Below are 27316 nucleotides of genomic sequence, written 5' to 3' on the forward strand. Positions count from 1 at the left end.
GGACAAGAAAAAAGGAATAGAAGGAAAAAATGGAAACAAAGCTTTTATAAATAAGGAGGGGAAGAAAGGTTGGACGGAGAGGAGGGGAATGGGGAAAAAAGAAGCAAGATATATCACATGCAAGTACAAATTCCCTATAATGAATGTTATCATTATGTATATCTAAAATGTACCAATAAAAATAGAAATTTGTTGAAAAAAATTACATTTTATTTTCTAAATCAATTTAAATTTTCCACAAGTTCCTATTTCCCAGCATATGGAAAAATTCAAGTTCCATTTTGCTGCAGAGGGCTTTCTGGCTCCCCTAGAGGCCACCAAATGCCTGTGTTAGTGAACGTGAGCTCCATGTCTTTAGGGGATCTGTTGTTGCAGTGTGAGGGGCTGTGTCCCATTCTGTGGCTTGGTGACAGCACACCTAGCTCTGAGTGTTCTGGCACACCCCAGATTGCCCCATTGGGGTTCTGTGTGAGGCAGGGTCTCTGCTGTGAGCAGAAATACGTACATCGCCACCAGTTACCCCCACAGGGTCACCTTGTAGTCTAGACTTTTCCCATTCTCTGGGGCTCTTAGGCACCATTCCTTACTTTTTAGAAAACAAAGAAAAGCACCGGATTTCATTTGGGGACAAAGGAGTCCGAGGTTTCTGGGTTCTATAGCTGACTGCCCCATGTGACGGAGAAGGGGTGAGGAATATTTGGGTGTGGCAAACTGGCTGAGAAAGTGGGTGTTACCCATCAATCACTGAGATTCAGGACTTAGGCAGAAAAATAGTTCCAAGACCTGCCCATGGGACCAGAGAGTGCTATCTTGAATTATTCTCCCAGAAATCAAGCAGGTTTCTGATAGGCGGCCTAAATCTGTGGGCAGCCGTGTGGAGTAGGGGATACAAGAGAGGTGGCCTTTAAGCTCTGGGCCACTGTTCTCTCACTTCTCCAGTGGTGAACTCTCACCCTGCAGAATGTACTTCTTTTCCTATCTTTAATACATTTAATAAATGTAAAACCTCACTTCAGTACTTTTTGCAGTTGTCTTAACCAGCCAATTCTTATTCAGGATGATAAGAACCTAGAAAGCATCTCTAAGAGTCCATAGCATTCCAGAACCCTGGTAATAGAGGCATTTTTACTTTTTGTAATTGGTCTAAAGCACTGTCTGTGGTAAGTCCAGGTGTGCCTGGTTTGTGTATGACATGATGAACTGTAGTTTTTTGGGGGGTTTTTTGTGCTGGGGATCGAACTGGGGACATTGCACTTGTGAGGGAGGGGCCGGAACCACTGAGCTAAACCCCCGGCCCTGATCAACTGTAGTTTTTATGTGGTATAGGTACACATAAGTGCCATGTGAGATGGCATTCAGAGGAACAGCTTGTAAAATAATTTACCAATAGACAAGGCATGTAGAAAAGAGGAAAGTTTATTTAGATCAAGGCATGCTACCAAGGGAGATGAGGAGGAGTTTCAATTTTTCAAGAGATGAACTGGGGCCGGGGATTTAGCTCAGTGGTGATGTCACCTGCCTCGCAAGCGCAAAGTCCCAAGTTAGATCCCTGGTACCAAAAAAAAAATTTAAAAAAATAGAAGTAAAAATATATCCTCAAACCCTAATCTCTCACCCTGATTACACAGTTCATCTCTTGTTTTATTTTGTTTTTTGCTACCGGGGATCGAACTTGGGTCCTTGCGCTTGCGTAGGAGGCGGCGAAACCACTGAGCTAAATCCCCGGCCCAAGAATATATATATATTTTTTAAAAGGGTCTAGACAGCAAGTGTGATTATCTAAAGAATGCCTTCTCCTGGGTCATTTAGCACCTTACAAATCTTCAGGGAGCATGCTTACTGACGCACATTATTGAGTTGTTCACAGTTGTAATTTTGACAAGACTGTTTCCTTATGCCTTTGCTTTAGATAAGCTGATGAGGAGGTCTATACTTATCTTTTCTGTTTTGTTTTGTTTTTTGAGACAGGGTCTCACTATATAGTTCAGGCTGGCCTCCAACTCTTGGCAATCCTCCTGCCTCAGCCTCCTGAGCGCTAGGATTACAAGTGTGTGCCATCAAGCTCGGCTATACCTATCTTTTTTTTTTTTTTTGTACTGGGCATCAAACTCAGGACCTTTCGCTTGCAAGGCAGGCGCGGTGCCACTGAGCTAAATCCCTGGCCCTGAACCTATCTTTTAAAGAAGATGGGTTGGGACTCTGGGAGGAATGAATGGGTCCTATATCAAAAGGTCTGTTGCTGTTTTATGACTGCCTACTGACAGCCTAAGTTCTTTAACTGGAATTCCTTTGTTAAGGGTTTTAACTGCAGTTCAGCCATTAAGGGTTTTAATCCATTTCATTGCCGATAGGTGGCCACTACAATAAGATCATACTCAGTACGGCTGATTCTAAAGATGAAAAGTCCCTGGGGCCGGGGATTTAGCTCAGTGGTTTCGCCGCCTGCTGTGTAAGCGTAAGGACCCGAGTTCGATCCCTCGTACCAAAAAAAAAAAAAAAAAGAAATGTCCCCAAATCACAGCTGCCCTTCAGAACAGAACCGCCAAGCCCACACACCTCGGTGGTGCACCTCCCGGAGGCTGTCACATATCTGAACACCCCAAGCGGTCTGTGATCAGTGCCCGCCTATCCGCCCCAAGTGCATACCGCTTCTGGGGACCCGAGACAGCGCACGTGGACGCGAAATCCTTTTAGCTAGCAGCGGCCTTGGCCTAGAATGGACGGTTCGAAGGCTCGGCGACGCCTGGCTCGACCTGTGGGGCAGTTGGGATTACTAAAACACGGGCTAGGCAGGAGGCCACGTGCGGAGACCGAGCGTCGGTTAAGTGGAAGAGTCACGCTCCTTGGGGACCCCGACGAGGTCCCGCAGAGGCCGACGGTTCTGGGAAGAGTACCCAGAAGGCCATGTATTTGCAAGGTCACGAGAGGGCAGGCGTCAAATCCTCATCCTGGAGTCCCTTAGGCCTGTGCGGGCCGCTCCGGGCCGACCTAGTCCGAGAACCGGAATACACCTTACCTGCCACTGTTAGCCGCGCGGCTCGATTCGCCAAGGCGGGACGGAAAACTACACTTTCCGGCATGCTCTTGTTGGCGCCGGGGCGGGGCCTACGACGGAAGAGCCTTCGTAATTTCCGTTGCGCGACTGAGCTCACGTTCTGTAGTCGTGAGCCGAGCTCTAGTATGGCGTCCGACTTCCGGTTCCGTGGGACGGAAGTGACGTGTTACGGCACGTCGAGCTAAGAGCAGAGGGCGAGATGAGTCGTGTGTTGTGTGTTTCGGTTGCCGGGTGAGCCACGTGAGATCTGGGCTGGCCAAGGGTGGGAGACAGCAGGCGGCAAAATGCGGGTGGGAGAAAGCAGGCGGGAGGAACTGTCCCTACATTCCCTCTTTTAGGTCTTCCCGGGCGCTGAGGCTTGTGGGCTGGGCTTTGCGAAATTTACATCTACCTCCCAGTGACCCGGCTCGGGGCCAGCCTCCCGCCGAGCAGGAAGAAGACCCCAGCCGTCCCATTCAGTTTTCCTCAAGCAAAGCCAACCCGTCTCGCTGGACGGTGAAGGACTCCTTTGGAAAGGGGCAGCAGCGGCCTTGGTGGAAAGTGCTGCCCCTCAGCTTCTCCATTATGGCTCTGATCGTCTGGTGCTATCTCAGAGAGGAGAGCGAAGCGGACCGGTGGTTGAGACAAGTGTTGGAAGAAGAACCGGAGCCCAGTGATCGTCCTGAGGCGCCTGAAACTCCGGCTGTCTACGGGGCGAGAACTTAATAGGGTGCGTGCTGGGGCTAGCAAGAAGGAAACAACCAGCCGCCCTTTGAAATTATTTGATGTTGCTTTTGACGGTTTCTGTCCTGGCTCTGCGTGTGTCTTCGGCCCAAAAGGACTCAGTTCGTGCCCTTAGCGCTGACAAGCGTGAAGGCAGAGCAGAATGTCAGCAATTTGTAATCTGCCCCTTGTCTGACACCAGTGTCCAAAAGACTTTTCAGAGCCACATAAGTGACTTTGGTTGCACTGGATGTTACTGAATTTCTGATGTCTTTGTACAGCCTAATCATGTTTCCAACGCAGTTCTGGTGACACTTGTAATCCAGTGTTAATTTGCAGATCATTTGCTTTCCAAGACAATAACTGGTAGAAGTGTTAAACTTTATAATTACCACGTTCGGGATAAATAACAGTTGATGTTTTCGAGATGGAATAACTGGCAGAAGTGTTAAACTTTATAATGTACTGTGTTGAGTATAAATAACAATTGATGTTAGTGTTGCACACTAACTGAAAATATATTTTGATAAGGTTGAACTAGGGTGATTATTTTCTTTTTCCATTTTGTTAAAAAACTTTAAAAAAGTGGTGCCGCCACTTGTCTTGAAAGGGCAAGGTCCCAAGTTCAATCCGTGGTACCAAAAAAAAGTATTGTAGTAGGCTAGCAGCCTCAACTCTGTTTTCCTCCCTCTCCCTCCTCCCAAATGAGAATTTAGGAAACCTAAATGTAAATTGTGGTACACAATCAAATGGTACCAGAAAGAAGGAACTTACTCAGCTTTCTGCAAAGCCTTAGCAAGGCAACAATTTGCTAAGTAAAATATACTGATAGGTATTTTTCAGGGCACTAGTTTGGAGCCAGGTGTGAGGTGTGATGATGCACACCTGTAATCCCAGCTACTCTGGAAGAAGGCAAGAGGGATGGCAAGTTTGAGGCTACCAGCCTATGCAACTTCAGAGACTGTCTTTAAAAAAACCCAGAGTGGTTGCAGTTCCTGGGTTGAATCTCCAGCACCCCTCTCCTAAAGGCACTATTTGGGGTTAGCCTAAGTAATGTCTTTTCTCAAGCATTAATGAAAAAACCTTGCATCTAATTCTGAATTAAATGTAAAATGTATGAAAGGAAACCTTTATTAAGGTTCTAGGGGAAGTTCTTTTTTTTAATGTGTTTGTGGTGCTGAAGGTAATGAATTTCTCTGATGGAGATATTTGAAGAAAAGGATTTTGTCTACTCACTATCCTTTCACAAGAGACTCCACACAAAGTGCTCTAATGGATTGGCACCTTTGTAAGTTATGAGATAACTAGGTTGAATACAAACATCAGTGAGTACCTCAGTTTCATTTATTTGTGCTTCATGGTTATTTTTCTGGACTCTTAGTTTTGTTTTTGGGGTTTTTTTTGAGACAAGGTCGCGCTGTGTAGCCCAGACTGGCCTAGAACTCATGGTGATCCTCCTGCCTCAGCCTCCCAAGTGCAGGGATCACAGGCATGTGGTACCGTGCCCGACCTGAACTCTTAGATTTTTGTGACATTCCTTAAGTTAATCAAGATGTTGCATTCTTCCACAAGTGTGGGGATAAATCATGATGCATCTTTAGGTGGTAATGGATCACAGCAGTGTAAACAACACTTGGCCACACTGGGAAGGCTGAAACGGGTCCCTATGAAGACCAAGACCCTCAGGCTGGCTGAGTGGGAGCCACTAGCCATATTGCCCCACAAGAAGCAAACCAGGCATGTTCAATTTTTTAAAAGGTGAGACAGATTTTGAAAGATTAACCTTAGCTCAGGTCACGTGGTCCCAGTGGGAACAAAGAACTAAGATGTTTCCTTTTTGGTCTGGTATGGTTGTGACCTGTTTGGTTGTGAACTATTTTGTTTGAAGTTACTGAAACCCAGACTTCTACTTTTTATTCTTAGTAGGTCTTGCGTGGAAGGGGTGTGGGGGAAAAGTCAGAACTAAGAGAACTGTTAATTGAAAACAATCTTTTTCTTTTCTCTTTTGTGGTGCTGGGGATTGAACCCAGAGACTTGTGGATGCTAAGTAAGCACTTTACCACTGAACCTTCAGTGCTAAAAGTAATTTTCTTATGACAAAAACAACATATCTGTTTGTTTTCTGGAAAAGTTAAGACACTAAGAAGAGGATTAGAAACACCAATAATCTCACCACCCCGGGGTAACCACTGTGAATACCATGTCATTTACCTTTCCAAATTGTTTTCATGTATATACCATTTTTCAAGAACATGGGGGAATTTTTTTAAATTTAGAAAATTTTTTGTGGTGCTGTGTATTGAATCCAGGGCCTTGTGCCTGCACACACACATAACTTGGGGATTGAACCAAGGAGTGCTCTACCACTGAACTAATATCACCCCCCACCCCCTTTGAGACCTGATCTGGCTAAATTGCCCTGGCTGGGTTGTGTTCCTCTTCAGTAGCTGGAATTACAATAAATTTTATTTTATTCCATCCCCCCCCCCTCAAGCCCCTTCCCCTCCATATGTACAAAAGCTTTGTTTCCATTTTTTTCTTCTGTTTTCATTTTTCTTATCCTTTCCTTTCTCCCTTGTTCCCATTTGAACACTTCCCATTTCCCAATATCCATTATACATTTCAGTCCGTATTTTCACTTTCAATTTCTCACCAGAGAAACAAAGAGGTATTTAAACGTGTGTCTGATTTAGTTCACTTAAGATTATGGTCTCGGGCCGAGGATTTAGCTCAATGGTTCCAGCACCTGCCTTGCAAGTGGAAGGACTCGAGTTCAATCCCCGGTACAAAAAAAAAAAAAAAGTATGGTCTCAAGGTCCAACCCATTTAGCTATAAATGTCTGAAGTTCATCCTCTATGGCAGAGTACTACTTAATTGTATTAAAAAAAAACAACACATCTTTATCCACTTGTCAGTTGATGGGCATGGGGCTGTTTCCAAGATTTAATTATTACAAACCGTAGTAGCTGGAATTATAGACGGAATATATTATATTATAATTATAGCTGGAATTATACCACCATGTTCCTCTGTTCCAGATTTTTTTTCATTCCCTGCACCTAGACCATGCTTTTTGAGATATCCTCTGAAGGACTCACTGGCCCTTCTGTGTTTCATTTTCCTGCTTGATTTACTTTGAAAATACCATGTTCTTGATTTTTTATCATTTTATTTTCAATATTTAAATGTAATGTTTGTAGAGGTGATAATCCATTGAGAAAATGTGACCATACTCATCCTACCAGCAAGTGGTAATTTTTTATTTTACTGTATTTAAAACAACACATGCTTGGACCGAATGATCTTTGAACATAAATCATTGAGTCTGATATTCTTCAGGTCGGTGTTCCTAGCAACGGAACAAATTATTTTCCATAAAAGTCAGGACCTTGTCCTCCAGCCATACTTCTTTCAGGACATCTCTGGCAGGTATTACAGGTTGCAGCTCAGGAGAGGAAACCCTCAAAACACCTGCGAATTCTGTGGGTATGGCGTAGATTTTGCATCTAAAATGTTTCATGCCACATATTTACGAATTAACACACTCTAGCCCTGGGTTCTCCCTCCTGGACACACCCCGGCTGAGTCGGGACGCTGTGCATCCCCGCCCACTTCGCTGTTATAAAAAGCAGCTCTGTTGAAATAGAATTCATCTACTTAAAGCACACAATTTAAAAATGTTTAAGTGGCCATCCCTACCATCAGGTTTTAGGCCTTTTCGTGCTAACAGCAAAGTTGTCAGGGAGCAGTCCCACTCGTACCCATTCCAGAGCTGGGAACCCGCACCAACTGGCGTGTCCACGCCCACGCCTGCATCAGGTGCGCGCCGCGCGCTGTAGGGTCCCAGCGGCGCCGGCGGGGGCGTGGCGGAACGGGGAGTGGCTGGCGCGGCTGGGGCGCGCACGGGGGGGGGGGCTCAGCGCGCGGCGGCGGCGACGGGGGGGGGATCCGGAGGCGGGGGGGGATCCGGAGGCGGGGGGGGATCCGGAGGCGGGGGGGGGGCGGCGCCAGCGCTGCGCATGCGCGCTGCATTGTTTTGACTGAAAATGCCGTCGGTTTCGAAAGCCGCGGCGGCGCTGAGCGGGTCCCCCCCGCAGACCGAGAAGCCGACCCACTACAGGTCAGTGCCCGGCCTGCCGCCCACGCCGCCCAGTAGCCGGGGAGCGGCCCGCGCGCGCCCGGACCGGGCCTAGGGTGTTGAGGCAGAAGGTGCGCCCCTCCCGACCTCGGCCCCCGTCTGGCCGGGTTCCGGGTCTCGGCCTCGGTGGGCCACGCCGTTGGGACGCGAGAGGCCGGGCCCGGCTTGCGAGATGGACCCGGGCTCGGGAGCTGGGGGCGCGCCTAGGCGCAAGAGTCGGCGCGCTTCTGGCTGGGATGAGGAAACGGGCCCTGGGTTTAGGGATATGGGTAGCACCTGGTCTTGGGATAGGCATGCGATCCTGTGACTAAGGCTGCCGCCGCTTGAAACCAGGAGGCAGAGCCCAGAGTTTGGGGTGGCTTCGGGGCTGGGGACCCGAGGCTCGGGGCTGGCGTTTTCGCCCCTGGGTCGCGGGGCCGCGCCTGACATTGAGGGTCGCGCCTGCTGTGGGGAAGGGAGCTGCGGCTGGGGTCCTTCTGGAATGGGAGTGGGGGTTCGCGCCTGGGGTCGAGGAACCTCGCCTGGAATCTGGAATGTAGCACATGGGGCGCGGGAACAGTGCCCAGGATCTGGGGAACTCGTCCCAGTGGGGTCGGCCTCTGGAGTCATCTGAGCTTTGAGTGGGGCGCGTTGTGTCTGGATAGAGGGCTGCATCTGTGATCCGGGAACCGCGTCTGGGTCTGGGAAATTGCGCCTGGAGTAGGAGGATGGTGTCTGGGGTCCGGGAGGTCGTGTCTGGGGTGGGGTGGGGGGGGTCGTGTCTGGGGTCTGAGAGGTCGCTCCCCGGATTAGGGGATCGTGTCTGGGGTTTCGGGGGTCGCGCCTGGGGTAGGAGACCGTGTCTGCCTTCCGGGGAACGAGTCGGGCTGGGGGTGGTTATGGCTGTTATGGCTGGGCTCCGAAAGGGTGGTGTCGCGCCTGGGGACCCTGCCCAGCCCACGAGTCTCGGGGCCGCCCGACGGCGGAGGCGACCCGCAACGCTGTTTGTCGTTTTAGGTATCTAAAGGAGTTTAGGACAGAGCAGTGCCCCCTGTTTGTGCAGCACAAGTGCAGCCAGCACAGGCCATTTACCTGTTTCCATTGGCATTTCCTAAACCAGCGCCGCCGCAGACCGCTCCGTAGGCGCGATGGCACCTTCAACTACAGCCCCGACGTGTACTGCTCCAAGTACGACGAGGCCACCGGCCTGTGTCCCGGCGGCGATGAGTAAGTGGGGCTCTTATGGGCCACCAGAGGGTGCCTCTCGCTGGATGGGGTCTTGACCCTCAGAGCCAGGGGCTTATCTGGCAGCTCTGGAAGGAATGTATTTACAATTCCTTCTCCAGTGATGGGGGGAGTCAGTTACCCATTTTTAGGCCAGTTTGGGTTTTATATTTTGTTTTGTTTTTAGTTTTTTGAGACGGGGCCTCAGTATGTAGTTCAGGGTGGCCTTGCACTCACTACTGTATGTAGCCCAGACTGATCTCTTAACTCCCAGCAGTTTTCCTCCCTCAGCCTCTTGAATGCTAGGATTACAGGCATGTGCCACTACACCTAGCATAGACCAGTTTGGGAGGGTCTTGTGTGTTGTAGGGATAATTCTTGTATGGTTAAAGCCGATTTGACTTCATTTCCCACTCTCGATTTCCACTCAGTCCTCCACATTTCCTTCCTTAGAATCACCCCTTAGGAGATGCAGCTCTGAGGTCTAGGATTGGTTTGCAGTGGTCAGAGCATGTGCTCATACTATAGAAGTGGTCTTTAGTGTTTCCTTTCTTGCTGTTTTTGTATTTTAATTTTTAAGAAAATTGGTAGGAAAGTTATCTTATTTGTAGACTCATTTACATAACACTTTCAGAGTTTAAAAAATCAATTTTTTTTAACAAGTTTCCTAATGGTGTTATCAACAGATGTCTTTATTTTGAAATACAAACAAAGGGAAAATCCAAGTCAGACTGTGTTCACAGAATGGTAGAACATGCTATCAGGAGGTTTTATCTTCTTCCTGTGGGCTATTTGAGAAGGGGACAGGTGGCTCAATCCTGCGTAGAAGTGAGGTGGTAGTCACTCCTAGAAAGAATCTGATTTTCTAGTGCTCTCCCGGTTTTTTTTGTTGTTGTTGTTTTTTTAACAGCACTAGTGATTAGACCACTGAGCTACAATACCAGCCTATTTCATTTTTTCATTTTAAGGCAACTAAGTTGCCCAGACTGGCTTTGAACTTGCACTTGCTTCTGTCTCAGCCTCCTGTATAGCTGAGAGTACAGGTGTGTGCCACCATGCGTGGCTCCAGTGTTCTCCCTTTTGAAGACATTTGTCATCCTGCTGCACGTGAAAACCCAGTGTACAGTCTTTTTTCTGTTATTTAAAACAACAAAAACAACAACTTAGACCAGGGAGTAAATTTTTGATGGTCAGATGGTAGTCATCTTAAAAACTCTACACTCCCTGGCAAGGTTTTTAGTGGACACCAATGGTTATATAGTTGCTGTTAGCACACCTTGAGGCCTAAACTCAAAAATAATGTAGCCAAGCCAGGCATGGTGGTGCGCACTTGTAATCCAGTACTCTGGAAGGCAGGAGGATCAAGAGTTCAGGTCTCCCCTGGGCAATTTAATGATTTAGCAAGACCCTATTTGGGGGGCGGGGGGGACGACCAGGGATCGAACTTAGGAACTTGTGCTTGCCAGTCAGGCGCAGCACCACTGAGCTACATCCCCAGCCCAGCAAGACTCTATTTTTAAATTTAAAAAAAGAGGATTGGCGATGTACCTCGGTGTGAAGACCTGGGTTTAATCCCCAATGCTACAAAAAAAGTAGCTAGCTCCATTTTGGTTAAGATGGTATTCTGTTAAAACTGTGCTTTTAAATTGCTTTTTGAGCTACTGTCTCCTTTTTTGGTTGTGTGTGTGTGTTTGTTTTTGGGATAGGGTCCTTTTTTTTTGGTACGGGGGATTGAACTCAGGTCCTTGCACTTGTAAGGCAGGCAGCGAAACCACTGAGCTAAATCCCTGGCCCGGAATAGGGTCTCATTATGTAGTGCAGGGTGGCCTTGAATTCACTATGTAGCCCAAGCTAGCCTTGAACTCATGGCAATCCTACCTTATCCTTCTGAGTGCTGGGATTATAGGCATGTGCCACCATACTTGGGTTGAACTACTGCTTTCTGAAAACACTTCTTTAAAGACAAGTGACTGTCTAGCTGAGGCCTGATCACAGTCCCCAATTTCCTGTTGTGTCTTGGTCATCTTGAGACTGCTGCTGCCTAAGCCTGGAATAGGGATTCATGGGAATGGGAAGACCAGTACCTTGCTTATCTGACCCCATCCAAGTTGAGCATGAGGACTCTTTGGCAGTATTCTCTGGTGATACTTTTTTTTTTTCGGTGCCAGAGATAGAACTCTGGTCCTTGCGCTTGCAAAGCAGGTGGCAGAACCACTGAGCTAAATCCCTGGTCCCTCTGGTGATACTTTTAATACAGAAAGTTTCTCTCTTTTTTTGTTCTTTATTTTTTGCTTTTAGACAGTGTCTAGCTATGTATAGTTAAGACTGACCTTGAATTCACTGTGTAGCCCAGGCTGGTCTGGAGCTTTCTGTGATCCTCCTGCCTCAGCCTCCCAAGTGCTGGGATTACAGGCATGTGACACTATGCCTGGCTCTTCTTTGTTTTTTTTGTTTTCTGTTCCTCTTCCTTTTTTTATTTTTGTTTTTGTTTGGTACTAAGGATTGAATTCAGGGCCTTCACACTGAGCTACATCCCCAGACATCCCTTTTTAAAAAAATTTGAGACACAGTCTTGCTAAGTTGCTAAATTGCCCAGGTTGGACTTGAACTTGTGATTGATCTTCAGCTTCCCAAAATGCTGGGGTTACAGACAGGCATCACCTTGCCTGTTTTTATGTTTTGCTTGTTTGTTTGTTTTTGGGTTTCTTTCTTTCTTTTTTTTTTTTTTTTTGAGATAGGCTCTCACTATGTAGTTCAGGCTGACCTTGAATTCACTATGTAGCCCCAGGCTGGTTGGCCTCAAACTCATGATTCTCCTCCCTCAGCCTCTCTTAAGTAATGAGATTACGGGTGTGTGCCAGCATGCCTAGAAGCTTTCTTTTCTTTCTTTTTTTTTTCTCTTTTTCTGTATTTCTTGAGACAAGGTCTCACTATGTTGCCCAGGCAGGTCTTGAACTTCTAGGCTTTTAAATCATCCTCCCACTTCAGCCTCCCTGATAGCTGGGACTACAGGTGTGCATCAGCATCCCAGCTCTTTCAAAAGGTGTTTTAGATTCCAGAGCTTGGATGTCATGGTATTGATTCAGCCCATTGCTGTGCATTAGGTGGTTTCCAGATCTTACTTCAGTGGACAGTGTGGCAGTGAACACCTACCTGTAGATAGTCCTCTTTAGCTATGCTCAAGAAGTAATTAGATAATGTGTAGTTATTACAGACATGTTAACATGCAGCCTACATGGCTTACAGCTTATCACTGAGAAACAAGCAGGACTAGGATGCTTGTTTGATGTTTTTTATTTGAATGCATCCTATGTACATCTATACCTAGTGAAAAATTACATATGTCTCTTTAAAGTTTTTTTGGTTGTTTTTTGGTACTGGGAATTGAACTCGGGACCTTGCACTTGCGAGGCAGTCACTGGAACCACTGAGCTAAATCCCTGGCCCTCTTTAAAGATTTTGTTTGTAATGTTTATTGAGCGCATGAAAGGGCTTGATTCAGCTCTTCATGAAATATTTGACACACTGCCTCCCCAGGAATCTCTTCTTGGCTATTTCTGCACCTTTCCTAGAAGAGGGACTTTCCCATCCGTGCAAACATGGAGTATCCAGAGTGTGCCCTACCAAGTTACATACTCTGGTTCATGCCTGGTTGCCATGGAAATTGTAAATACGATACTATCAGTTCCCTAGTTCTTGAAACTTCTAATTTGGGGATATCCACTACCAACCTATTATTGTCATTATTACTATTATTGGTGTACTGTAGCTACATCCCCCATTTTGAGACAGGGTGTTGGCAGGTTGTTCAGGCAGGATTTGAACTTGCAGTTCCTCTGCCTCAGCCTCCCTGAGTCCTGGGTTTATAGACGTATGCCACCTGGCCTGGCTCTGCCCTGTTACTTTATGAGTATGTATCAAAGAGCAAAGACTCTTTCAACCAGTGTTGCAAAGTAAGGATCCAGCCTTGTTCTTGGTCCCGGTGGGGACCCAGGGAAGGTTGACATCAGGGCTGTCACCTCTTGATGGGTACCCCTGCTGCCACTTCTCAGTTGCCCCCTTGCTGTCATCCGCCTCCTGTGGGGACCCCTGTAGGCACTCCCTTTCTTCAGTGGTCACCCTCTTCCACCCCCTAGCTTTTATCTCTCGTATGGTATCCCCAGTGTCCCACTTGCCCCTCATGGGTAGCCCATCAACCCTCCACAACCCCCATGGGCACCCCACTGTTACCCCCTTTTCTGAATGGCCAGTCATCCTCTTGCTTGTGCCATCGCTCCCCTCTGCCTCCTCTCTTCCTCTGTAGTGAAATGCTTTTGTTCTGGTGGACATGCCCCTTACTCAGCTTGGGCCACGGTTGGCCTGCCCGAGTCACATGTGCCTGAAACCCCCACCCCCCACTCTTAGTGGGAACTGGCCCCTAGGCGCTAGCCCAACTGGTGTTAGTTCCTGGCTGCCAGTGGTCGGTGTTTCGCCTGCCTGCGTGCTGTTTCTCGGACTTGAAGGAAAAATTCACCCCTTTGCAGAGGTTTCTGGGTTTTCTTGGGAAAAATCTAATAGCCACATCTCTGCAGTACACAAAGTAACCATCCTCGCTTTAACCCTCCTGTCGAAGGCGCTGCCCCCTAGGGGTGTGGCCCTCCAGACCACCCTTGCTTTCTTGTTTACAATAAAAAATGGGCTCACTCCCCTAATGCAGTGTAATTTTACCAGCTGTCACGTAGGTTTTCCTTGCTTTTTTTAGGGTTCCTCGTGTTGAAGGGCACACCTCCTCTTCCTGCTTGCCCTGTGGAGCCCGGGCAGTTCCCTGCTCGGGCACTGTGCAGCCCCTTGTCAGGTGGGCTGTGGCTCTGAGAAACTGGGCTTCCCTGCTGGGTTCTCATTTCTAAGGACACCTTGTGGTTGTGACTCCATCATACAAGTCTGGCATCTGTTATCTCCTCGAAGAGACCTTTTCCAACACTTAATGTGAATAGATGCAGGAACTAAGATGGGGTAAGCACTCTGGCCCCTGCAGGGTGACAACTCTGTGGCTGTGTAAGCCAAGGTCAGGGGGAGCCAGGTGAAGCCCCACCATTGGAGTGACATTTAAGAGGGCCTGTCCACTGGTAGACAGACACGAGAGGATCACAAGTTTGAGCCTAGCCTGGGCAACTTAATGACTTAGTAAGACCCTACCTTAAAAAAAGTTTTTTTTGGCCCGGGGATTTAGCTCAGTGGTTCCAATGCCTGCCTTGCCAAGCACAAGGTCCCGAGTTCAATCCCTGGTGCCAAAAAAAAAGGTTTTTTTGGGGGTCTACTCTGGAAGTGAGTGAGGCAAGTGTGTCTCAAGTCTGAACCCAATCTGAGCAACATAGTGACTTAGACCCTGTCTCAAAAAAAAAAAAAACAAAAAAGAGGGCCAGGCATGGTGGCACACACCTGTATTTCCAGCACTTGGGAGGAGGATAACTGGCAGTTCAAGGCCAGCTTAGACTATGTAGTGAGAGCAGTGGGAACTACATAGAGCGACCCTGTCTCAAAAACCAAAATAAAACAATTTTTAAAAAGAGAGAGTTGGGGCCGGGGATTTAGCTCATTGGTTTCACCGCCTGCTGCGCAAGCCCAAGGACCTGAGTTCGATCCTTGGTACCTAAAAAATAAAAAGAGAGAGTTGGGTTGTTAATGGTCAAGAAGATACACTTGTTAGTAGTTCAGAGTACTGCACTGTTCTCTGAACTCAGGTCTCTGTCTCTACACCTTACAGGATGGGGGTCGAGACTAAGTGATTGGTGAATTTTTTGTGAGCCTGGCCATCCCTACCAAGTGCTTACAAACAGGGCCCCAGCCCCTGCCCATGGCAGGGGGGTCGGAAGGCATAGCTGAAATGGTAATAACTCCATGTCTTTAGATTTGAGAATTTGAGGACCCCTCCCCCTTTCTCTGCCTTGTCCCTTAGGCCTCTCAAGGTGATTGTCACCAGCCTGGAGTCTTTTGCATATACCCTCCCCCCTTCTGGGTTTTTGATGCCACCCAGAAGCACCTCAGTCTCCATGCCCCAGGAATGGTGGAACCTTCCACATCATCTCTACTGCAGCTCTCACCCTGGGAGCACAAAGCCCTGGTACTGCTATGTGCTGTGATGGTGCCCCATCTGTGCCACCTGCCTTCTGGTCCTGCTTTTCCATGCTCCTCCCCTAGTATGTCCAAGCCTATTTCTCCACACACACAGAAAACACCAGGATGCTGGATGGAGAGGCCACCTACCCCTTCTCTGGTAATGTCTTGTCAGGAAAACAACACAGGCTGCATGCAGGGAACAGAGACAAGTTTAAAAATTTTATTCAACAAACCAGGAAGGATGATTTTCATGGAGATGTGTGCTTTTCTGCTTTGTGTAACTGAGTGGTGCACTGTGGTCTCTGTTCTTTGGGGAGGGTCCCAAATTAGGAGATGGGTGCTCCTTTATTAATGTTCATCCTTCTAGTCAGACTGAGTCAGTGTGAAGTAGAATCATCTGCTCCCCAGGTGCTCAAGGGTGCACAGGTGAAGCTTGGGATGAACTGCAGGTACTCAAGAATCAGGTGGAGCGTGTTTGTTCCTCTGCTCCCCAGGTGTCCCTACCTGCACCGAACGACTGGAGACACAGAGCGCAAGTATCATCTGCGCTACTACAAGACAGGCACGTGCATCCACGAGACAGACGCTCGGGGCCACTGTGTAAAGAATGGGCTACACTGTGCCTTTGCACATGGCCCCCTGGACCTGCGGCCGCCTGTTTGTGACATTAGGTGAGGAGGGTGTCTGCACAGGGACCAGCTCACCTCCCTAATGCTTTCACTGGTCCAAAGCCTCTCTTTGAGCCCCAACTTTATTTCTAACAAGGAAACTTCTCATCTGTCCTAATTGAGTGTTTCCTTCCTGTGTCCTATTCTGTGGCCACTCACAGTGAGGTAATGGAGTGATCCCTTAAAGGCCGATGAACCCAGTATCGGCCCAGTGATGTAGGAATGTGAATCCTTCCTAATCAAAACTTAGCTCTTACATTGCTGGGACTTGGGTTGGGATTATCATTCCAGACCAGGGCTGTGCCCATTGCTGTGGAGACCCCACCTTGAACCCACCAGCCAGTGTACTGTTAACTGACCAAACCAAGTGGTTCTGGACCCTGGATCCCACTGACTTCTCACCTCCAGAAGGCTTGGGACCCTGTGGGACCCTTGGGACCCTAATGCTGTGCTCTTGGTCTCAGGGAGCTGCAGGCCCAGGAAGCCTTGCAGAATGGCCAGCTTGGTGGTGGGGATGGTGTGCCCGATCTACAGCCTGGGGTCTTGGCCAGCCAGGCCATGATCGAGAAGATCCTGGGTGAGGACCCCAGGTGGCAAGGTAAGCCCTCTGCTTTCCCTGAGGCTGGAGGGAGTCATGGTACGTGACAGAGTTGTAGCCTTTCACATGAGAACTGCTTGAGTCATTTCTGTCCTAAACATGACCCAGATCGGATGGGGAAATCGAGGCTCCTCAGCCCAATACTAAACCTGGCCCCTTGGATAGCAGGTAGCCAAGCAGGATTTGAGCCCAGGTGTTCTTTTTTTTTTTTTTTTTTTATGAGACAGGGTCTCACTATGTAGTCCAGACTGGCTTGAATTTGTTGTGGTCTTTCTGCCTCAGCCTTCCAAGTGCTGGGATTACAGGTGTGTGCCACCACACCCAGCAAGCTCGTGTCTTATACCAGTTTGCCCAAGTGTCTCATTGAGGTCAGTTTTGACTGCCTTCTGGGCTGCGGGTGCAGATCCGGCCTATAGCAGCTGCAGGCATCCTGTTCAGTGGTTGCTGGTGTTCACTATATGTACCTGGCCCCTCATGTCAGGAGGTTCTGGAGGCAGGCGTGGTACCACTGAGCTAAATCCCTGTCCCTCGGGTTTTTTTTTTTTTTTTTTTGGTACCAGGCATCAAACTCAGGACCTAGCGCTTTCGAGGCAGGCGTGGTGCCATTGAGCTAAATCCCCGCGCCCCGCCGCCCCCCCTTTTCTTTTTTAATGGTGGTAAAATAACACAAAATTTACCACTTTAAAGTGAGCCATTCAGGGCCAGGGATTTAGCTCAGTGGTTCTGGTGCCTGTCTCACAAGCGCAAGGTCCCAAGCTCAATCCCCAGTACCCAAAAAACCCCCAAAAAACAAAAAGCCATTCAGAGGCATTTAATGCATTCACAGTGTTGTGGAACTGCCACCTCAGTCTAGTTCCAGAATGTTCTCATTACCCAGATGGAAAACTCATACCATGAATGGTTGATGTCCCGCACCCCCAGCCCTGCACCTCCTGCCTGCGCCTGTCTGCGCATTTGCCTGTCCCACACATAATGTGGGCAGCAAAGTTTTAAGAAAAACTAAGTCATGCTGTGTCTCCTCCAGCTTTCTCTGCTGAGGGCTTTCCCGCAGGTAAACAGTGCTTTAAACCGTAGGTGTCTTGTGGCAGTGGGTTCTCTTCCTGTGTGTGTTTTCCTCCCTCACCAGAGTGAAGGGTCTGAAGTCTGTGGTCCAAGGATGGGTTAATAAACATGACAGAGTTTTTCCTCATTCCTCTCCCACCTCCACCTCCTTCCTGGCTGTGTCCCACCTTTTACTACCCTGGGCTGGTACTCAAGACCGCCCCCCCCCTTTGAGACTCAGGCCAACCCTCTTCCCAGCCCCAGCACCAGGCAGTGCTGGCAAGTTGTGGCCTCTGGTCACACTGTAGGTTTTGGGCAAGGGGCATGGGCACTACCTGCCAGGGACCCCCCCCCCATCCCAAATGGGAACCTACACAGGCCTGTCCCCTGGCCAGTGAGGTGGACAAGGACTGAGCTCTTGGGACAGGCTGTGGGATGGCAACTTTGTGCCACCCACACTCAGTGCTGCTGGCTTCAACATTCTTGTGTTCTAGTGTCAGCCTCCGCCTCCAGACAAGTGCCCGGTCTAGTGCCAGGGGAGGGGGCAGTCCTCATGCCATTGTTTTGAGGGCTCAGTGCCACTGGGAGAGATCAACTGAGCAGGAGGAAGGAAAGAAAGGATGAGGCTTTTAGGAATCTTCGCCTACCCATGACTGCTTTGAAATGGTCCCTGCTTTTTTTTTTTTTTGGTACCAGGGATTGAACTCAGGACCTTGTGCTTTCGAGGCAGGCACGGTGCCACTGAGCTAAATCCCCAGCCCTGCCTTTTTTTTTAAGTAGGTATTATTCTGGGGGCAGTAGTACATGACTAATTCCAGCTACTCAGGAAGCTGAGGCAGGAGGATTGCAAATTGGAGGCCAACCTAGGCAACTTGGCAAGACCTTGTCTCAAAATAAAAGAAATTAGGAGTTGGGGATTTAGCTCAGTGGTTCCACCACCTGCCTCGAAAGCACAAGGACCTGAGTTTGATCCCCAGCACCAAAAAAGCCCACAAAAAAATAAAAGGAATTAAAAGGCCAGGGATGCAGACAACTGTTAAGTTCCTGGATTTAGTCCCCAGAACCCCCCCCAAAAAAAAATGAGAAGGAAAGAAAAAGAAAGAAATACTAGTTTTTTAGAGCAGTTTTAGGTTACAGCAAAACTCTGCAGAAGACCTATGTGCTCTGCCCAGCCTCTGCATCGTTGGCATCCTGCCACAGAATGAGACATTACTACAGTCAGGGTATCGGCATGGCCTGTCATTATTTTATGTTAGAGTTAAAAACAGCCATTTAAAAATATACACTTTAGTGGGTATTTATTTTGTGGCAATGGAAATTGAACCCAGGGCGCTTTACCACTGAGCTACATCCCTAGCTCTTTTTATTTTGAGATAGGGTTTCATTAAGTTGCCCAGGTAGGACTTGAATTTTTTTTTTTTTTGGTACTGGGGCTCGAGCTCGGGACCTTGCACTTTTGAGGCAAGTGGTGGCACCACTGAGCTAAATCCCTGGCCCTAGGATTTGAATTTTTTTTTTTGGTACTGGGGATTGAATTCCGGTTCTTGTGCTTGCACAGCAGGCAAGGACTTGAATTTTTGATCCTCCTGCCTCAGACTCCCTCATTGCTGAGATTATAGGTGTGCAGGGATGCATCCAGCTATTCAGTGGGTTTTACTATATTTGCAGAGTTGTTCAGTGATAATTTCTGTCTACCTTCAATATTTTTGTCATTCTAAAAGGAGATCCTGTCCTTTGGCCCCTGGTACCTCTGCTCCATTTTTCTGTCTCTGAGTTTCTCTGTTCTGTGTGTCCATATGCATGGAGTCACATGTGTCTCCTTATGGATTGGCCTCTTCCACTGCATGTTGGTGTTCTTGGGGTGCATCCACGTGGTAGCAGGTGTCACCCCTGACCCACACCTGTGGGGCGACCATTTTGGTGGACCATTTTGGTTTACATACTCATCTATGGGTCAACAAGAAGGCTTTTGACCTCTGGCTATTGTGCACTTTGTCATCAGTGCCTGTGAACCTGCTTTTCAGACACCAACTTTGTGCTGGGCAGCTACAAGACAGAACCATGCCCAAAGCCTCCACGTCTGTGCCGCCAGGGCTATGCATGCCCACACTACCACAATGGCAGGGACCGCCGGCGGGACCCCAGGAAATTCCCATACAGGTGAGCTGGAACCTGGGCTGTGGGACAGTTCCCCTTGGTTCGTGTTCACTGAGTGTGTATTATAGTCTGTGGTCTTGCTGCTTCCAGGCCAGTGCCTGCCTCTGCTTTGGTCAGATTTGGGGTGTATGGGTTTGCCTCCAAATCCCTCCTATGACCTATGCACATGTGTTGAGGGGTAGGGTGCCATTCTAAGCCTGTTGTCCTAGTGCTACCCACTCCTGGGTTTCTTGTAGTGAGGACTCCCTGTTGACACTGTCGCCCTGTTCTAAAGGACAGAGCTTTTTGGAGGCAAGATGAAGACCCAAACATCTGTCCCAGGGACAGATGGGGATCAGTGGTGAGGCCCAGGCCTGCTACCCTCCACCCTCTACACAGTGGCTCCCACATGTCCTCTAATCGGGAGCCCTCTGTAAAGCGTTGGGGGCCCCCCAAGACTGTTGTGGTCCCCTGTGTGCTTCTACTGGTACCCCTGGTCACGATAACAATCCGATGATAACAAGCTGAAAGACTGTTTGGCCATCTCTCTTGCGCCCACAGTTAGGGTACCTCTGGGTTTTCCTAGGATGGCCGGTGGCCAGGGTGCTGGGTTCTTGAGGCTGAGGCCTGATCTGGGTTTATACCCAACTTGGACTTGTGCACCATGTGGTCTGTTCTTTTCCAAAGCCAGTTTCTTCTCTGTCCAGCTGCTCTTCTCTTTTTTGCTTGCCTAGCTCCCTTTTGGTTTACTGCACTTGGAGGCAGAGGTGGGGAGATTTGGCCCTAGCCATTGCCAGTCTTTCTGAGGAACCCACTTGGGGAAGGAATGGAAAATTGTGTTTTTAAAAAAGGTCTCATAGGCAAGAAGATTTTCTGTAAATCTAAAGTAACAATGAAGCTGTTAGAAAGTACATGATGAGTAAAGATACGGGTAACTCAGAAGATTTGGGTAAGATGTTTGAATTGTGGGGTCAAGTCTCAGATTCTGTACTTCACAAGAGCATCCAGAACAAACCCCCTGGTGCCCACCCAGCCCTTGGTGCTTTCAGTGTCACTTTGGGTGGCTCTGACTCAGGTCTGTGAAGCTCTGTGAATAAGGGACACTAGACTTCTACTTCCATCCTTGCTCCAGTTGGGTGTACCCTCTGCTCTCTTCTGTCCCCCTCAGGAGGGAAATGGTCATGTCAGAGGTGCTTTGCCTTCAGTGCAATGGCCACATGTGGAAAGCCCAGGGTACGCAGAGGGATATGTCCTTGAGCATCCCCTGGTGACTCTCCTTGTCCCCAGATCCACCCCCTGCCCCAGCGTGAAGCATGGTGACGAGTGGGGTGAACCTTCAAGGTGTGACAGTGGGGACAGCTGCCAGTACTGCCATTCCCGCACGGAGCAGCAGTTCCATCCTGAGGTAAGCACTGGGCAGGGCTGGCCAGGTGACAATTCTTTGCGGTGTCTGAGGTCCCCAAGGCCACCCTCAACTCACTAACTCGCTGGAAGGGGTCCTGGGACTCAGGTCCTTAATTCACACTGAAAGCAGGTCAGAGTTGGCCAGGTAGGAGGCATGGGTGGCCCTCCTGCTGGAGTGGAGAAAAGCATCTCCTTCTCCCAAGTGATATACCAGAGCACAGAGCATGTTACCAGCAGGAATGTTCTCTCAGCCTTGGCGTCCAGGGCTTTTATTGGGTGTGGTCTCCCAGGCTGGCTGACTACCCAGTGGCTATCTCCAGTATCTACACAGGTCCAAGGGCTGGGGATTTATTTAGCTCAGTGGTTCTGGTGCCTGCCTTGCAAGTGCAAGATCCTGAGTTCGATCCCTGGTACCAAAAAGAAAAAAAAAAAAAAAAGGTGAAACTATATAGAGGTCCAGCAACATCTTGTGGCCCATAGCCTTACCAGTTACTATGGCAAGATGAGCTGTCTGGCCACTCCTAGCCCCCATCCCAGAGATCATTTCTGGGCAGAATGTTCTGGGCTTGGAAGCTTCCCAGGAGGTAGGCAGGAGCTGTTTGTGTGTCCTTAGGAAAGTACTTCTGGCCTGCTTGCTGAGTTCTTTGCTGTTGAAATGTGGAAGTGTGGGGCTCCCTGCAAGGCTCCAAGACTGCAGAAAGAGATGGGGAGGGGCACCCTGGGAGATGAATACCTGTCACCGTAAGTGTCATGGCAGTGCAGCTGGTCATGGAATGGATGCATGTGTACATTTAACAGACATTTCTTGAGCACCTGCTGTATACCTGACACTGATTTAGTTGCCCCTTTTAGAAGGTGTAAAATGGGGGAGTGACTTTGCCTGTCATTTGACATTATCATGGGGACAGCCCCATCACCCCTGTTTGCTCCCTAGCTGGTCAACAAGTTCTATAGAGAAGAGAGATTTCAGGACTGGTGACACACACAGTGGAGGAGCAGTGTGTTGGTCAACTTCCCTTAACTAAAAAGAAAAGATTTATTTAGCCCAGTTTTGGAGGTTCCAATCTAGTCAGTTGACCCTATTTCTTTCAGGTTGTGGCAAGGCAGCACACTGTGACTGGATCTGTGGCAGGGCAGAATCTCTTACCTTATGCCAGGAAGGAAAGGGAGGAAGAGGAGGGACCAGGTTCCTACAGTTCCCTCTGAGGACATGCCCTCAGTGACCTAGGACGTCCTACTGGCCCAACCCCTGAAAGGTTGCACCACCTCCCTGTAGCACCTAGCTATGTACCAGGGCCCTGCACATGGGCCTTTGGGGAGCATCACAGATGCTCACAGTAGTATACGCTGTCTACACTCTCTTTTCAGGTGGCTTATGATTTGTTTGTTCGGAGATAGGGTTTCCCTTAGGTAGTTTCAGGGCTAGCCTTGAACTCAACTATGTAGCCCAGGCTGACCTTGAACTCATGTCAGTCCTCCTGCCTCAGCCTCCCAAGTACTGGGATTAAAGGCTTGCAGCAACATGTCCAGCTCACGATTTGGAGCTTTCTTCTCAGCAATATGATAAAGCCAGCTTTGGTCTTCTCATAGAAAGGCTTGATACTTTATTTTTACTTCCTAGATCTACAAATCTACAAAATGCAATGACATGCGCCAAACTGGCTACTGCCCTCGGGGTCCTTTCTGCGCCTTCGCACACGTTGAAAGTGAGTAGACCCTGTATGGCTGCTCTCGGGACTATTGCCTTCAGTGATTACAGATTCTGGCTAGAGTTTCAGGTTATCTGGAGTGGAAGGGAGAAAGTGAGTGGGAGCTCACATGAAGGTCCCAAGGATGAGAGATCTGAAGTGCCCATTTAGGCTTCCAGGGTGAGAGGGGTCAGTGCCATATTAGGCTGGGCTCACTAGGTTAGAGCCCCCTGCCTTCTGCTCCTACCTCAGGCCTGGGCATACAGAATTCAGAGGGACCCCTGCCTCCAGGCCTTCTGGGGCCCTGACCCCAGGGCCTAGCTCCAACATGTCTGGCTGGATCATCTCCTCCCCTCCTGGGGATCTGGCTTCTGCGGTGGACCTGCTTACCCAAACCTGCCAGGCCTGCCATCCCGTTGGAGACTAAACGGCACTGTCCATGTGGAGACAAGGGACACCAGAGATTCTTGAATAGGTGCAGTTGCCAGCCTCAGAACCTGTGTTCTCCTTGGGCCTATGGTCCCAACAGCCTCTTGAGAAGGAGGGAGACCCACAGGAGCCCTTGCAGGGACCCTCTTGGCCCACATCCCAAGGGTTCCTCCCAGCTTCTGAGTTTGCCATCCAGGTTTTGTGAATATAGTTGGAAACTTAAAGTTTACTTTCTGTTTTAGTGGGAAAGGCTGCTATTCTCATTCACAGTTTAGACACCAAGACTTGATTCTACAGACTGCATAGGCTCCCATGGCGCCCTGATCCTCAGTCTTAGCTGTCCTCTGCTAGCCCTGGAGAAGGGTTGTTGTTAGGAGACTGTGCATGCTGTCAGTCCCTAGCTCCAGAGGTTTTGAAGGCCCCAGGCATATGTTATTTCACCAGCGGCCCCTCAGTGCCTGCTGCCCACCTTTCTTGGCAGAGACCCTTGGGACAGCAAGTGACTGGGGCTGCCACGATCTCAGCTCTGCCAGCAGCACTGCGGCCCATTGTAGCCAGCCTGGAAATGTAAGTGGACAGCACGGGGAGGAGGGTGGATGTCACTGCTGGGGACAGAGTTGGGTGTAGTGTCTGGATGATGTAGTTGAAGGCACTTTGCAGCTGGAGGTGGCAGTTCCTTGTAGAAGGAGCTAGAAATATCCTGGGCATATTCTTGCCTAGGCTGGAGCAGGGCAAGCTGCTGGTATGCTGGCCGTTGGACCTTCCTTGGCAAATGCAGATGCTCTCTCTGTGCTCATCTTTGCAGAGCCCCCTATGGGTGCTTTCAGGGCTCTGGAATGGTGGAGGTGATTAGCAAACAGTATAATCTGGTATGGAGTCCCCAGCCCTTGTCATCCCAACATGTCAAATTTTGGAATAAGGATTATCTATCCAATGGGCATTACAAAGGATGACAGACAAGGCTGGTTTTTACTGTGCTACTTAGAAGGTCTTCACATGCTGTGCTGCAATGGGCTCTGCAGTGGTGACTAGCCACAGCATAGGACTTCAGCCAGTTTGTAAAAACAGCAGAAACTAATATTTGCTTTTTAAAAATTTTTTGTACTTGGGATTGAACCTAAGGTCTCTACACTGAGCTATATCTGTTGCAAGTACCCCCACCCCACTTTTTTTTTCTTTTTTTTTTTTTATACTGGGGATTGGACTCGGCACCTTGCGCTTTCGAGGCAGGCGCCGGAACCACTGAGCTAAATCCCCGGCCCCACCCTATTTTTGAGACAAGGTCTTGCTCAGTTGTCCAGCCTGGGCTTGAACTCACGCTAGTCCTTCCTCAGCCTCCCAGAGTGCTTGGGTTATAGAAACACACTCCACCACACCTGGCTGTGTGTGTATGTGTGTTGGGTATGGGGATTAAACCCAGTACCTTCACTGACCACATCCCCAGCCCTGATACTTGCTTTAAGGCCTGTACCAGTGATGTCCAAATACTCCTGAACTCTTGGCCTGTGCACTTGTAGATGTGATGCTCTCAGCTGAGGACAGTTGAGTCCAGTTGTGTTGGAGGAACTCTGGGGCTGGTGAACAGATCCCTGAGTCTCTGGAAGTCTCTCCACCCATCCCTGGGGTCCAGGTCCCAAGTCTCTGTTGCACAGATGGGCTTCTCATACACTGCTGCTTTCTCCACTGCCTGAGAGTCACTCTCTGTGACATTGCCTTCTGTGACAGTTGGGTACAGAGTCTGTGTCCGTGTCCCATTTGGACCAGGCAAGCACGGAGGGTTCTTGAGCTCCAGCTCAAGTGACATAGGCCGAGCTGCCCTTGAGTTTGGCCACCTCAGGGATCCACAGTTTTCAACCCAGACTTCACCCTTTTAAAATGAGTGAGTCAGCTGGCCGTGGTAGCACACACCTGTAATCCCAGAATTTAAAAGGCTGAAGCAGGAGGATCACTGCAAGTTTAAAACCAGCCTAGGCTATGTAGTGAGTTCAAACCCAGGCTGAACTACATAGCAAGAGCCTGTCAGTCAGTCAACCAGTCAAATAAAATGAGCAGTTCAGTGGCTCCCACTTCACTCTTGGCTCCTCTGCTGGAGCAGCAGTAGGGCTGGGCTAACCTCCCTGAGACAGAACCAAAAGAGCAGGAAGCTGAGCTGCACTAGCAGGACTGCTGGGGTTGTTGGGATTGGATTTTGATCCTATAAAATCTTTAGAAAACGTCAGACCCTATAACACAAAGATCTCAGTATAGCTCTCTCTGTCTGAAACTAGAAGTTTCCATTGAAAATGGAGGCAAGGGAATGGCACTGAGGGCCACTGCCTGTGCTCTGTTTGAGTCTCCACCTCTGACTCCAGACCTGTATGTAATAGAGAACATGGTACCTGTGCCTTGGGCCCAGCGGCACCCCAGAAGTTCTAGGTAGGGGGTGGGAGGGAAGTGAGGATGGAGACACTGTTGGTGAAAGCCAACAGCCCATGGCCGCCCATCCTCGCGGGGTACAATGGGGGACAGCAGGGAGGGCCAGGATGTACCCTGCCTAGTGCTAGCTAGGTATTCTGATAACTTGGAGGCCTCTACCCAAATCCCATGGGGGAAGCAGGAAGGACCCAGGGCTGGGGCAGATGTCTTTCTGCAGCCTGTATCAGGTGGGAAGAAGCACAGGATGAGCCATCAGGCCTTGCCTTGTCTGATTAGTGTCAGCATGGACATCTGTGCTTTCCTGACAGGGTGCCTTGGTGATCCCTCTGGCCCTACTACAAACCACGGAAGAAAGGAAGGATAGGGTGGCCTGAGCCACTGTTGCAAATTCACCTGTCATAAAACAGAAAAATCAAAGACTCCTCAGGCCTGAGGCAGTTCCTATGTTTAAGTTTTGGTTTGAGGGGCTTGAGCTCTGACCACAACCTTTGTTGGAGCCAGGCATGGTAGCACATGCCTGTAATCCCAGCTACTTGAGGCTCAGGCAGGAGAATTGCAAGTTTAAGGCCAGCTTTAGGAAGACCCTGTCTCAAAGTAAAAAAAATAAATGGGGCTGGGAATGTAGCACGGGGGTAGAGCGCTTGGCTAGTATGCATGAGGCCCTCAGTTCAATCTTTAGTAATACCAAAAAGAAAACACGAAAGGAATATAAGGAGGAAAAGCTTGTTATACAATTATATTTCTTTTTTTGTTTTTTTTTGTTGTTGGTTTTTTTGGTACTGGGGATCGATCTCGGGTCCTTGTGCTTGCGCAGCAGGTGACGAAACCACTGAGCTAAATCTCCGGCCGATACAATTATATTTCTATTGGACCTTCATAGAAAGAATGTGAAAGCCTAACGACCTGGGGCTTAGACCATTTTAACAAAGAACAGTAAGTTATAGAAAAGCGGAGGAGAGAAGCTAAGGAGACAAGCTGGGCATGGTGGCACATACCTGTACTTCCAGTGATGTAGGGGGACTAGAACTTCCAAGTTCGTGTTCTCTAAAATGAAGGAATGAATTCTAGGAACAAGGAAGGTTAAGAGTAGGAAGAATTACCGGGCATGGTGGTGCATGGCTGTATTCCCAGCACTTGGGAGGCTGAGGAGAAGGATTGTCATGAGTTTGAGGCCAGCCTCGGGTCCATAGTGAATTTAAGGCCAGGCTGCACTGCATAGCCAAGACCCAATCTCAAAAAACAACAAAACAAAACAAGCAGAGGAGACCTAGGAAAAAGAGTTTGGGTGTCTAGAACAACAAACTGGAAAACTGGAAGAGAAGGATCATTTTAATAAGGTTTGTTATGCAGACTCAGTGTCAGTATCTAGTGTTGAGTCCCTTTTCCCCCAGGGTTGGAAGGGGGTCACCTTCGCAAAAGGATGGTGCATACTGCCTCAGGGCAGCAGGGGAGAGCTGGAGCTTTCCCTGCCTCTGCTGTTCACCACTGCCTTGACTCACAGAAATCCCCATGCAGCCTGCTGCACTGAGGGTAGTGTGCTCTGACCTGCAGCCTGTGCTCCTTAACAGTTTCAGCCTTAGCCTTCACCATGGACATAGCCTCACTTGGGGTGGGCCAACATGGGCATTCAGGGCGTGTGGATCATGTGCCTAGTGGTCAGAGACCCATGCCCAGGCATGAGATGGGATCTCAAGAACTGGCAGAGAGGATGCGACTTAAATGCCTCTTCTGCTTCGTAAGCC

At 49.0% G+C, this 27316-nt stretch overlaps 2 protein-coding genes across 6 annotated transcripts in view; both read left to right on the plus strand.

Annotated features, from left to right (window-relative positions):
• The first annotated feature begins 3144 nt into the window (after window positions 1–3144).
• On the plus strand, window positions 3145–4294 carry Uqcc4 (ubiquinol-cytochrome c reductase complex assembly factor 4). The gene is made up of 2 exons (XM_004873865.4): window positions 3145–3286; window positions 3394–4294. The coding sequence occupies exons 1-2, from the start codon at window positions 3255–3257 to the stop codon at window positions 3758–3760; spliced, it is 399 nt and encodes a 132-aa protein (XP_004873922.1). The 5' UTR covers window positions 3145–3254; the 3' UTR covers window positions 3761–4294.
• A 3463-nt stretch (window positions 4295–7757) lies between these two features.
• The window catches only part of Unkl (unk like zinc finger), a 43204-nt gene continuing 23645 nt past the window's right edge, over window positions 7758–27316 (plus strand). For 2 of the 5 annotated variants that reach the window (XM_004873851.4, XM_021251369.2), the window contains exons 1-8: window positions 7758–7878; window positions 8893–9102; window positions 15690–15866; window positions 16328–16461; window positions 19527–19662; window positions 20926–21043; window positions 22664–22748; window positions 23641–23726. In XM_004873851.4, coding sequence (XP_004873908.2) covers window positions 7805–7878; window positions 8893–9102; window positions 15690–15866; window positions 16328–16461; window positions 19527–19662; window positions 20926–21043; window positions 22664–22748; window positions 23641–23726 — 1020 coding nt within the window. In that variant the 5' untranslated portion in view covers window positions 7758–7804. The remainder of the gene's footprint in view (window positions 7879–8892; window positions 9103–15689; window positions 15867–16327; window positions 16462–19526; window positions 19663–20925; window positions 21044–22663; window positions 22749–23640; window positions 23727–27316) is intronic. The other 3 variants (XM_021251371.2, XM_013068883.3, XM_013068882.3) reach the window with 3 other exon arrangements.

This window comes from Heterocephalus glaber, unplaced genomic scaffold, assembly GCF_053883595.1.
Source record: "Heterocephalus glaber isolate CG9 unplaced genomic scaffold, H.glaber_assembly_v1.0 deba00001781, whole genome shotgun sequence".
Lineage (NCBI taxonomy): Eukaryota > Metazoa > Chordata > Mammalia > Rodentia > Bathyergidae > Heterocephalus > Heterocephalus glaber.

Excerpts from the sequence above, each read along its gene's own strand:
- Uqcc4 (XM_004873865.4), top strand. The coding sequence starts at position 3,255 with ATGAGTCGTGTGTTGTGTGTTTCGGTTGCCGG. Across the intron at positions 3,287-3,393 it reads TTGTGTGTTTCGGTTGCCGG|GTCTTCCCGGGCGCTGAGGC; the intron begins GTGAGCCACGTG and ends TCCCTCTTTTAG.